The sequence below is a fragment of the Procambarus clarkii genome, chromosome 22 (assembly GCF_040958095.1).
Source record: "Procambarus clarkii isolate CNS0578487 chromosome 22, FALCON_Pclarkii_2.0, whole genome shotgun sequence".
NCBI lineage: Eukaryota > Metazoa > Arthropoda > Malacostraca > Decapoda > Cambaridae > Procambarus > Procambarus clarkii.
In genome coordinates, this window is record NC_091171.1 from 40,165,699 (window position 1) to 40,179,286 (window position 13,588).

At 35.6% G+C, this 13,588-nt stretch overlaps 1 protein-coding gene across 2 annotated transcripts; it reads right to left on the reverse strand.

Moving 5' to 3' along the window:
* Positions 1–110: 110 nt before the first annotated feature.
* On the reverse strand, positions 111–11,923 carry Non1 (nucleolar GTP-binding protein 1). Of its 2 annotated transcripts, none has more exons than XM_045745906.2 (11): positions 11,785–11,923; positions 10,203–10,275; positions 9,396–9,566; positions 8,627–8,945; positions 6,899–7,014; positions 6,512–6,703; positions 5,926–6,090; positions 5,256–5,388; positions 4,013–4,227; positions 1,499–1,909; positions 111–661 (listed from the first exon to the last, which is right to left on the reverse strand). In XM_045745906.2, the coding sequence occupies exons 2-11, from the start codon at positions 10,248–10,250 to the stop codon at positions 509–511; spliced, it is 1,923 nt and encodes a 640-aa protein (XP_045601862.1). In that variant the 5' UTR covers positions 10,251–10,275; positions 11,785–11,923; the 3' UTR covers positions 111–508. The 2 variants fall into 2 exon arrangements, with proteins under 2 accessions (XP_045601862.1, XP_069184969.1); XM_069328868.1 differs by lacking the exon at positions 11,785–11,923 and adding an exon at positions 11,677–11,695.
* Between the last annotated feature and the right edge of the window lie 1,665 nt (positions 11,924–13,588).

The window sequence follows — 13,588 nt, forward strand, 5'->3', positions numbered from 1 at the left end:
GCAGAATTCCAGCTATTTCCACTTCCTCCAATTCGCTTTCTCACATACAAAGTTTCACTCAAATGGCATTATAATTCTGTACTTACAAATGGCATGAGTGAAAAACATCAGAAGTATGACTCATTTATTATTTGATAATTTCTACAAAAAGACCTTAATGAAAGCATAAAGTGGTAAACATGAATGCCCCTTAATGATTAAAAGACCATTCATCTGTGCTTACATTTTCATTAAGAGTAAACATTTCTTTGTTAAATATATTTATAAAGTTATATATTAATTCATTAACCCAGTATGAATATCATTTCAAAAACAAGAAGTCTGTTCAACATAAGAGAAAACTATCCTTTTATTTTTATGAACACCACTTAACTAATGTTGCAGTCATTGACAACATAAATGAAATCGTCGTTGCCCCTCAATCAACAACATACAACTTAAAAACAATTAATACCACATCAATTCTTGAATAAGCTCACTCTTTGAGTTATGGCTTTAAGAGAGAGTTTTATCTCCTGTTAGCTGTACCCGCACCTCTCTTTCCAGCAAAGAGATGCTTAGGTTTAAGATTAAAGATGTGTCGATCACCTTCACCCTTGCGACCATCTTTGTTCGATGTTGCTTGTGCTTTGCGTCCAATGGTCTTCATTTTCTTAGCCATCTGTTGACAAAAAAACATAAAATTATTACATATATTCATTATCTTTCACAATACAAAATGCCCAGAAATCAAATAAATGTTGTCTTTAAAATGTCTCAAATTACGTACATACAGTTCGTAATCCGTTACTCAATTTCACAATGAAATTTCCATCTGATGACAAATCCGTTAATGAGTCCTATCTTCTGGCCATTTATTTTCTTATTTTCTCATAATACCGACCTCCTTACCTTATGCATTCTTCTATTTCTCTCAAGGATTCCAGTTGCTAAATCCACCATTATCTGTTTATTTAGAAAGTCTGGTAATTCTATCCTTTATTAATTTCTTCTCAAGTCATTACTGGGAATAAGTCTTTGCTAATACCCCAGATCTTTTATGATGGTTGCTGCTTCCTGTATGCTCTATACACTTCCCTACCATATTATTCCTTTATGGACCAATATCATAAGCAATTCTTAAAAATGTAATTTAACCTTTTGTATATTGTATTCTAGAAACCTATTTATGCCCCTCCACACATGATTAAATTTATCTCAACTTGTAAACAAGAAAATATAGTAGACCCTCATGCAAGAAGTGACTGGGTGAGGTATATACAATGAGGAATTCTCAAAATAGTCATTCAATGATGCTTTGCCAAATCAAATAAACTAGAATTGGCCCACTATGTATACCTGCTAGGGATACCTAATAATAATATGAAAAATATTTAAAAACTAGAATTAGTCGCTATGTTTACCTGCTAGGGATACCTAATAATATGAAACATTTTAAAAAATGTGTGTCTACACACACATGCACCCCCCCCCCCACACTATACAACATATTTATTACCTTTGGATCTCTGACTCCAGACTCATCACGTGGAGTTTTGGAACTGGACCGGACTCTGCCTTCTGAGTCCATGCGAGCCTTCTTAAGTGCTGGACGTGAACGTGATGAACTCTTGGTGCGAGTAAAGTGACAGCCATCCACATCGGACATGTCCACTCCCAATTCTTCAAACTCATTCCTCAGTCGAGATACAGATCTCTCGCGCTCACGCTTCCTTGAAACGCGCGTCATTACAGCTTTGCCTTTAGGCTTATCAATCCTAGCATTTATTGCATTAATGATTTTCTTCTCACGGATTTTACTGGCTAGCCTATGGATTTCCTTCATGGATTCATCTTCTTCTTCCACATCTGAATCATAGAATCCAGCCTTTTCCCGAGCCTCCTCTTCTGCTTCAAGTTCCTCCAATTTCTGTTCGAAAAATAATGAATGCTTTAAAACATGCATATTGGGTACTGATAAATTTCTTGAAAGACAAATAATCTTTGTTAGGCAATTTGTATGGTAATGAGGAAATGGTTCAGGAAAAATAGGATGGGTGTAAATGGTGTACTTAACACTTTCGCGCTATCTGGACGCGCCGGCGCGTTCGGTTTCGTCTAACGTAAACGCATAGTGGACATAAAGTTATGTCAACTTTTAAAATATTTGTATAAAATTCAATTTTTATCCGATTTACTTTGGGTTTGTTTCAAACTGCGCGCTATGAGGCTCTCTTTCTCACCACTAGGCTGCATGGTACAATAAGTTCATGAAAGGTGTGGATAACTTCGATCAAATGGTATTTTGTCCCAAACGGGTTGCAGGTGGGTGACTTTAGCCGTTTATACTGGTAATTCTTCCCACATATCATGTATTATATGCATATGTCTGTTTAGGGAATTTTATTCCGATCAATATACAACCAAAAATAACTGTGTGTAACAAGTATAATCTTGACAAACATAACAAAAGTAAAAATATTTCGTGTGTGTTTGACGCTCACTGATATGTTCCAGCGTTGTTTTATATTTGTCGCTATTCTAACTTACGCTTTGTTGATATTTTTTACCTATGGGCACATAGAACATTCTATTGCGAACACATTGACATAAAAATGAATGACGTACATAGAAAATTAATGTCATGAGAGTGAAATAAGTATAAACTTTCAAAGCGCCGTGCATCGTCCCGTCACCAATACCGGGTAACAATTTCACCACTTCCCACACTCTTGCGGGCGGGCTGCATCATTATTCTACGCTTATATTCATATCACCGTGTTGGGAATTTCATTGCGAGTCCATTGATACCAAAATTAACGCTGTAGAACAAGTGTGGAGGTGATTACAATCCCAAGAGTAAAAACATTTTGTTGCTGATGGGCGCTCACGGCGAGTCATCTACGTAGTTATTTATTTGGTGCTGGTATCCCTATATGTTTCGTGACTTATTTTACTAATGTTCTTCTAGAGAATTTTATTGCGAACACGTTGGTACCAAAATGAAATACGTAGCATGAGAACTAAGGTCAGAAGAGTAAAAAGAGTATACACATTTTTGTTTTTACGCTTAAGTGATAAAAACGCAGCGCGCACATTCGGTTGGCTGAGTGACCTTTGCGGAGAGCGCGAAAGTGTTAAGTTCTATGACAATGGCTGCAGACCTGAATATATGAGCACTGAAACAGTTGTTTATTAGGGGCAAATACATATTTAAACAAAGATATAAATAAGTAATGTATACATGGTATCATATGAGCAATGAAAGGGTAGAAAAGACCCCAGCACCAGCAAATAATTATTTAGATGCTTTCTAACTAATCAAGCAAAACAAATTTAGTGCCCAAAATATTTCTTATAGCATTATTACATTGACAATCAAATAATTGTCCGAAGATTCAATTCATCAAGTCCCAAAAATACTAGTACTAGAAGGCAGGAGTCTCTCTCTCTCTAACACAAACACCCAACTGCATGCAAGTTTCCCAAATTGTGGACACATTAGCACCTGTATAGCAAGCAGAACCTGTGGTCCATGAGCCAGATCTAGAGACCAACTGAAATACATTTTTTTCCCTGTTATCAGTGTTCTCAAATCCTCTGCTATATACCATACTGAAAAAAATATAAAACTTCTTCATACCCAACTGAGAGAATATGAAAACACAGATAAAAGAAAGAAAAATATGTATTAGCAAGTGGTAACAGATGCAGCCCACTAGCTGGAAATCACTCATGCCTGCACTACAGCTACGTCTAATTACTGTCTCTCGTGCTGTTTGCCAAAGTCCTCCTCCTAGCTTTTGATAAGGACACCTGCTGCATACACCAGTCAATTAAGGGTTCAAAAGTGAGGTGCTAAGAGCTATGGCTTATCTCCCACAAAAGCAACTTAGCGAGTACAGTTGGATCATTGGTCTTCTCATGTTCTAGGAATTTTGAGACATTATTATTTTTGTGTTGTATAAGCCCTAAACTGATTAGGCATAAATTTGTTTAACTAAATATACAGTATACTGAAACATTTTCTTACTTTCATAATGTCAGGATCAACAAAATCAGCTACATTATATCCATTCCAGAACTGTGGAATCTTGTCATATTTCCATTCATCATTTTCAAGATCTTTATGTTTGTTGAGGTCAAGACTGTAGTCGTCGACTAATTCTTCCTCTAAATGACGCTCCAGTTTCTTTGGGGGTTTAGTCTTTTCTGTATCCTCTTTATCTTTAGCCTTCAGCACAGATTCTGTGAAAATTAAATAATGTATATGATTATTATTCCTTTGAAATATAATTGAAAGCAGTAAAATTTTATTGGAGCTGTAGTCCTTTAGGGTTTAGAATGGCTTTAGTTGCCATCCTGCTCAATCATACTAGTTCTATTATTGCTTATGTTATTAATCTTGGTCTAGTGGCTTTTTACTGTGAGGTGGTAATGTTAGCAGTGGAGAGAATTTAGGTAGAGACGATTACTGAAGGGTTGTGGAAGAGCCCTTGTAAAGAATTTTCTTGGGCTTTGCAATCTACAGTTGTCAGCAGCCTTACTTTTGCCATTATTTTGTGTAAAATTGCAGCTTATTGTGAAGATATGGTAATATCCTCCCCTATTACCATAGTTCCACAAATTCAAGCTGCAAGTTTTATGCAATACACTGTACTATAATGGATAAAATAAAGTTGTGGACAACTACAAATTGCAAAGCTCTAGAAAATTCTTTACAAAGGCTCTTTCACAACACTTCACTAATTACATCTACTTAAATTGTTACCACCGCCACCTCACGGTAAAAATCTGAATCAATATCCCCGCTGTATGTGCACCACCACCAAAGACATATATAACTACACAAGGTTTTGAAATGTCCTGTATTTCTTGTTACAACATAATGTGCTATATTTCTACTATATTTGCAACTTATTATAAATACAAAAAAATCAAATCTGTCTGCAAGAGTTGTGTCAAAATATTCAAGTCGTAGATGAAGCCATGGAGGCCGGCTTCTCAGTGTATCACTGCTCAAATTTGAATAAAAAAAATTCTCATTACAAAAAAAAAATCCAGAATTGGTTTGGAATTTTTATTTATTTATTTATTTTATTAATTTATTTACGGGCTGTTATTTTTTTTATTCCACTGACAATACATTTACCGACATTTTCCTTTCACAGCAAATGACTGTATATATTTGTAATGAGTGCTGTATTATAAATACTGTATACGTACCTATAACTGTGTATAGTACAGTATAAATTTTGACAACAAATTTCACTTGCCTGGAATGAAGGGTTTCCTCTCTTTCTGATCCCTCTGTGCAGGCATTGCCACATGAACACGATTAAGTATAGAATCAGATTTTTTGGAACGCATCTTTGCATCCACTCTTTTTGCCAATAGACGATCACAGGCCTAAAACACAAATATTCAACATTATTAACATTTCTCAAAAACACATTATTGTTTTCTGGGTGATTACTGATAAATACTTTATTGGAAATCATGTAAAAATACATAACAAATAATGTAAAATTTGCCTAACAGGCAATCTTCTAGGCTTAAAATTTAATCCAAAGTTATCCATCACGTTTATTATTATGAAACATCTGTCAACTTTAGTGTAGTTTTCATAATTCATAGTTGCAGTATAACACAAAGATTAACTAAAGCTATCAGATATAAAGAACCAAAAAAGGCTTCACTGCCCATATAAATAAAGGCAAAATCTGTCACTACTTGAAAACAAAAATTCCACTACATGGAAACAAAGATTAACAAAAATAACAGGAAAAGTTACAATACTCTTGGAGTACAGCAAGTAGAGAATTACAAACAAAATTACTTGCTGCAGATAAAGTGACATCCGGTCTGCTCAAAGTTATCCAAATGCATCAACATGACTAAATCCTCAAACAAATTATTAACCTAAATATAAAAAATCATACCTACCTCCTTCTTGACTTCCATAACACCTTGCTGTGTTAGGGTTGACATTTCCAGGACAGGAATACCTTCACGTTCCAGTGCAGAAATCAGTTCTCGCTTTTCGGGGTACTGTTCCCCCAATTCCTTCAAGTCCATCACATCTACTTTGTTGCATGCCACCAATAAAGGCTGAAACATGGACAAAGCATCATTGTTAAAATGGAAAATACACAAATTTGAATACCACTGAGAAACATTTAAATTCAGTTACTCCCACAGTATAGAAAAAGTTATTAAAATCTACTCTCATCTACCATCACCTAATAATATAATGCTTGTAAAAATGTTTCAGTTGGCACCAAATTATAGTTTATATTTGTGACTTTCTGCAAATAAGTATCATAAAACTCAGTTATTAAAGCACATTTTGAAACTCACTATCAGTTAAGCTAACTTGTTTTCCCTCTATCATTGTAATTGCAAGCTTGTGTTTTATACATATATATACTATAAGAGTAAGAGAATTACATATTAAAAAAAAAAATTGTAGGCTGATCTTTATACCATAAATATTACACCTGCCAACATTTACAAATTGTTGAAAGGTTACCTTATTTGTAAAGAGTGGCTTTATACTCTCAAAGATTTTCATTTGCTGCTCTATCTGAACATCACACGTTTCAGAGATATCCAAGAAGAAAATGACAGCTGCACGGATGTGTGCCAGAGCTGTAATGGCCTGCAATTCTATGGTATTCATCTCGTCAAACGGACGATCCAACACTCCAGGTGTATCAATAACCTGTAATTGGAACAGGAGACATTAGCAACAAAATACTGTACAGTACTAAAATTATAATTCCATATTAAATATACACAAATATCAGCTTAACATACATATACCTGTTCTGTAAATATTGCTTTGGGAGTACAAAAAATCTGTGAATCCTTAACATTTTAGCATGAGCTAAACATACAGAGATCATACACCACTAACCTGCCACCTAAGGTATTCATAATCCGTGTGACCAACATAGAGAGACTTGGTGGTAAAGGCGTATGGCTGGACCTCCACATCAGCACGAGTTATCAAATTGATAAATGATGATTTCCCTGTTAAGTAAAAGTGATAGCAATCCAATAATATTAAACTATAAATATATTAATGTTTAAAAAACAAAATTATTAATTAATGGTTGTCACGTCAAATAGAGTTGCGATAACAATTACTGATTGTTACAAATTACTGATACAACACATGACTACTGTATACAAAAAGTGTGTAACTGCAACACTCTTCAATAATTATAATCCACAAGCCACCTGTAGTACTGTATTGTGCAACCCTGATTAACTGGATCAATCAGTACATCCAGATGTTCAATAAATTGAAAAATCCAGGCAATTGAAGAGGGGGCAAGATAAAACTAGCAGTGAGGAACCTTAAGTATCCCTCATCACTAACACTGCTAAACTTGAAGCTGTCCCCATTTTCTAAAGCAATTAATGAGGATTAGATTGTTTTTGCATTTGTTAAATTACCAAATTATATAGTATAGCTCATTTTTATGATGCAAATCTATCACTTGAACCTCTTGGCATGACAAAACTATTTAATGGCTTTCTTTAGAAAGGTGTGGATGGGCTAATTAAGTGGAAATAATACAGCACGGCCTCGGGGACGTTAAGCCCCGAAATCATCGCAAGGCAAGGTAAGACAGCAGTTGTGTGAAGAGGATGCAGCAGTGCCACCACCCACTACTTTATTGCTGTTATTTATGGTTCTAGAATTAAGAATCATTAAATTTATCATGTCATTTACAATGGGATCAAAACTGACGGAAGAAAACTTTTCAGCCATTTTCTGAGGTGGGCTGGGCTAAGAAACAAGCTTTAGTCTGCACCCTTACATCGACACATTGCATACATAAAACTTTTCCCATGTCAATAATTCATTAGAAAAGTCGAGGAACATTATTGTCAACTATTTTCCACTTTATTTAAGGCGAGCTAACTTGGACAGATTTATTTAGGGCTGGAGCAGATTAAAAAATTTATGTTCTTATGGTAATATTTCAGTCATCTTCTGACCAATCATTCACTGTGACACAAAGCACAGGCGGCTTGCTACCTGAATGTGCACATTTTTATGTTAATTACATCTAATATTTAAAGCCCCTGTCTAGTATATAATTTTCTTGCTTTATTTAGAAGAAAAGTGTGGATGGGTTAATTATGTGTATAAATGTAATGGAAGGTCTGGTCAGTGGACCACGGAGACAATAATCCTCGGAGCTCACAAAAGGTAAGACACAACCGATGACAGCAGTTTTGAGGAATGGCATGATGCACACTACTGCTCTCATCAATCATACAACTTTTGCAAGTCATTTATGAAAACTCCCATCAATCAACATTGCATTTTTTCCATCTTTTACTTCAATTATGATGAGATAGCTTTAATTGGCTAATTTGGTTGGGTTTGGTATGGTTATTTTCTCTTTTAAATACGTGTCCACTGCCATGAAGATAATTGGTTTAATTGGAAAGCAGAGAATAAACAAACTTACTGTTATTTGCAAACTGACTTGGAGAACCAGATTTCCCAATTTCTGAGTAACTCAAGAAACCATTTAATGGAGATATGGTAAACCTGGGTGACATTGTGCCATATTTAATTTATATAAATTCAATACCAATATCTCCCCTGGAAATGTATTCTTACCAGCATTTGGACAGCCACACAGCAGAAGTGATCGGGTATTAGGATCAATTGATGGCAGCCTTGAAATATGTTGTCTTACATCCTCAAGATACTTCAGAGGGGGTCCCTGCTTCTTCATTATTGTGGCCATCCGCCCTAAGGCACTTTTCTTTAACTGCTTACATCTGTAGAGGGAGTCACCATACTTGAGGAGCTTAACATAGTCACTTGCAACTTTGTCTATGAGATGTCTGGCCATGTTTATCTGGCCGAGGGAAAGCTTGTAATGGTCCTTATTATACAGTGTGTTCAGCAGGTCAGCATAAAAAGGATGCAAGTCCTGAAAATTTGAAATTAAACATTAAAACATAAAATAATAATTCACAAAAAGTATAACTTTTTATTATAACATAAAAGAACCACAAACTTAATTTTTAATTATCTGAAATTGTTAAATTAGTTTTACCTTACTGATTAGTGATTTTATTTTGTTAGGCCGACATGTATCTCAAAATTTCACAAATGCTTTTTAAATCTAAATAATACTGCATTGCATTATACATGACTTAATAACAATTAATTAAGGTACTTACCATAAACAGCAATGGATAATTTTGATATTTAGAAAAAGCCATGTAAAATACTTAAATGAGACAAAAAATTAAGGCAAAGCCACTGCAGTATCCCTTTTGAACACAGCCTGTGCTGGAAAGATGATCATTGTCAATATAAAGGGGGAAAATACCAGACACGAATAAAACAAATAATAGACTGGGCAAATATACTGTACCTCTAATTTTGGGAACTCTGTAACAATTGCAGTCAGCTTGTCATGGAAATTTTGCTGAGTATATTTGACCTTTGTCATGTAGAAACGACGTATGCGAGAGATCTTAAACTGCTTGTGGACAACGGTAGGAGTCTTTCGTTGTGTCTTCGAGAGTATGATATTTATGAAGTCCTGAAACAGAAAATTGAGGTTATACAATGAATGAATAAATTAATTTTAGGTAGTGCATACTGAAGACTAATGGGTGGTGGAGAGGAACAATAATAAATAGTACAGGTGATCATATTTATAACTACAAAATATTAAAAGCCTTACTTTATTTAGGTATCAATACAGAAATTATAAATATTAACTTAACCAATTCAGTATAAAGTTTTTTTTATAAGCATTGCTGGTTTCAGCGCATCAGTACACAACTGATTACTGTGATTATCGATTACAACTGATTATGTATAGTACAGTATATCCATGTTTGAGCAGCATCATTAAAACTGGAATGTACTGAGCAATTATATTGGTTCAGCTTATTATAATCTATTACAGTATGTCTAATGTGCAATAACAGGTTAAATGTTGTGCAGTTTTATGAATCATATCTTACAGAATTAACTCTAAGGTTAGTCTAAAGATAAATAACAGTATTTTTTTTTTATTCAGTGCAAGTCTCAAATCTCTACAGTTAAGTTTCATGTTACTGAAGTATAATGAGGCATTCAAGATACTGAATGAAACCCTCTTTAAAGAAGAAAAAATAAACTTATCCTTAAACAAGGCTCAGGAAAACGAAATACTGTATGTACTACTCACCTTGGCCGAGGGGACCGTGGTGATCTTTTTAAAGTTGTAATGTGACATCTTGAATGAGTTGTGGGGTAAAAATCTGTAAAAATAATAATAATAAATGATTACACAAAATATATACAACAAAATAATAATAATCTACTGTAGGCATGTTATTACAGCTGATTTTTAAGATATCCCAGAAATGGCACAGCTCAAGGACAATGATATGCCAGGGATACAATGATTATAGGGTCCAGTATTGTAATGAGTATTAAACAGTAGGCCTACAGCTCAAATAATGAGTGAACTACCTCAAGTTGTAGGGATTATAGGCTGGTGTACAGAGTAAAGGCTATTGTAATGGAAGGGGAGGGGGGAAGGGGGTGGTGCTGATAAGTGATGGTAGCAGTAATAATGGTTATGGTAATAAGGATTGTGTTAGTAATAGCGCTTTCAAGTAGTGGGGACTGGTTACTAATGGTGGTGGAGGTAATGATAATGGTGCTGGTTACTAGTGGTGATACTGGTGGTTGTGGTGATAACAGTCATTGTTATACTAATGGTGGTTGTGGTGGCAATGGAGTTTGTAGTGTTGGTGTTTCGTAAGTGGGTTGGGGCTGGTAGGTTTAACAGCCAGCCCTGTACATTTGTGTCCAAGAGTTGAATTTGGTGAAAGGGATGCCCATCCTCTCATGTAGTACACAACGGTTAATACTCGGTTGCAGCGTTTTTTCCTTAAGACATTTATCACTTTGTAAAATACGATGACCAACATATTCTAGTTCTTAGGAAGTTAGAAAAAATTATATGATAGAAGCAGAAGACTTAAAAAAAAATTTCATTGTCAAAAGTATTAGTCTGCTACATTCACAAAGTTATGTTAAGAAGCCGATACTACCGCCACCACATGCCGAGCGCGGTTGAGTGTGTGAACACTATTTTGAATCATATAATGGATTTTTGGTGCAATTTATATTTAGTCTATACTCTAATGTATTAAAAATCACCGGTATTTTCTATTTACAAAACAAAACAATAACACTACTTGTTTATACTGTACGTTTACAATATATATTCACATTTTTACAATTAATCCAAGAGCTTTTATATTCATAACAAAAAATATATTTTTATACAGTAGCTAATTTGAACTACATAGCTATCAATTGACAGCAGCGATAATATGTATTGATTAACACTGTAACTGTATGGTAATGTTTGGGGGTAGAAAATAAACTAATCTATTAGGATACTGGTCACCTCGTGCCCAAGATGGTTCGCCAGCAACTTTAAAACTTGCCTAACCTAACCCAATCGAGGCTATCCTACAAGCTAAAGCAAACCTACCCACAATATATACAGTTTTGACAGTCTCAAACCCTATTTTATTCAACCGTCTTATGGACGGTTTGACAGAAACTCCGTCTATCATAATTATCACCATCTAGGCTTGCGCTCCCTTAGGAGGTGGATGGTCTACTCCCAAGACATAACACACCTTATTAAAGTGATCCCTTCAACTGTCGTCTTCAAAACGACTCCCAAACTACTCTCTTACAGCTGTCCAGGACACTAACAGCGTGCCAAGGCCCACTAACACACTCACCAATAGAAATCAGCACGAAAATTTAAGAGTATCAGAGATCACACAGCTGGTGGACGGTCCCCTGCCTCGTGCTGCTGTTGACACTATAATGTCCACATCATCAACGCCATAAACAAACTGTTTTTATCAATCTTTCTCTACCTACTAATTCTAATAATTCAGAAGAATGTTGAATGTGTATAATAAATTGCGATTTGTGTAGAGATTTCGGAAAGTAAACCCATAGGTTATGTTCACCGACTTCTGTTTTATTATTTTTTTTTTGCATTAATATGCTGCTTAGGTATTACTCTGCAAATATGATGCTGTTGTAACATTTATTATAAACAACGTTATTAATACACAGAGCAAGAGTTTCAGTCTCATTTGTATGGATACCATCTCATTTAAGTGTTGTGTAGCATGATGACACAGAGAGGGTATTAGGGATGAGAGAAGAGAGGTTACTGGCACTCAAAGGCCAGAAAGCACGAGTATAAAAAGCTATGATATGTTTAGAACCGAGAATTATATGTACAGGCAGCATAAAACATACAATTCAATTCAATTTCTTTATTATGCACCCCATACCCATTCCGTGGGCGGTGGTGGAAAGGGTTACACAGGCACATAATTGGTTCAGGAACTGAATTCCCTCTAGTTCGTTTAGCTAAGCAAATAACAATCTTTTGACGCTAGTTACACAATTATTAATGTTATATATACATGTACATGTATATATACAATCATTTACACAAATACATATACACATCGATAATCTTTTGTATCAAGTGATTCAACAATTGGCTCCAAAAAAGGCACGTTACATTTATGGTGAGTCACACAATTACTAGTCTTGCTCCACACCCACCCAACTGGGCGGCAGCTTTACAGTCATGTGCAGGCTGAACCTACAGTAAGCAAATTTTGAATACTTCGTTAAGATTCCCGGCAGTACATCATTATGAATGAAGTACTTACACATTTCGTGAGCTCCATTGATGGTGTTATCTCTGAATTCCGCGATTTTTTCACATTCCATTATATAATGACACAAAGTATGCGAATAGTTCTGCTGACAGAGTTTACACTTAGTCAGATCTACATCAACAGATGTTACAAACTCCTAGAGGTACTTGTAGCCAAGCCTAAGCCTAGCAGTGGTAACATCTAGAAGTCTGCTAACCTTATTGGATGACCCATAGACGTGCGGTTCTGCATAATAGAATGATGATAGATGGAGGAACTGGTGTGAATTTCACTTTGCCTCAAGTCTACGAGATTTTGTTGATGTTCCCGGAATATTACTGCCCTTAGGCTGCTCAAAGGCAGTGTCCAAGTTGGTAATCAATTCCCTCTTTATGAGCAAAGATCTTGACCAACTCATCAGTTCTATCATGCATTCGGAGACCAATATGGGAAGGAATCCACAGTAGATAAACTCTGACTCCATCACTGATTATTTCATTATATCTGTGTCTATGTGTATAATCTGTATGTCTGTGTCTAGCTTCAGAGATAAGCACGTCATAGTTATGCCTTGAGGAGCTGAGGGCAGTCAAGGATGACAAGGAGTCACTTTCAATTAGCGTGTCAACTTTGGGCTCGAGTGCAAGGATTATGGCAACAACTTCTATTTGGAGAGTGGAGGCCCAGTTACTTGGACGCCCTCCACACTCATGGGAGAAGGATTAACCATTTCTCTCTCACAACAAGTGCTCCCAGCTGCACCATAGGACTGATGCAAGGATCCATCAGTGTAAATAATCTGGGAAAGGGAGCTCTCTCTGACCAATGAATCAATTTGGCTTATCTCAAAAAATTA

Coding starts and splice junctions, on each gene's coding strand:
- Non1 (XM_045745906.2), bottom strand. CDS start 10,250: ATGTCACATTACAACTTTAAAAAGATCACCACGGTCCCCTCGGCCAAG. Junction 8,946..9,395: donor CAGAGTTCCCAAAATTAGAG/GTACAGTATATT, acceptor TCAAATTTTCAG/GACTTGCATCCTTTTTATGC. Junction 5,389..5,925: donor TTATGGAAGTCAAGAAGGAG/GTAGGTATGATT, acceptor TTTGTGTTTTAG/GCCTGTGATCGTCTATTGGC.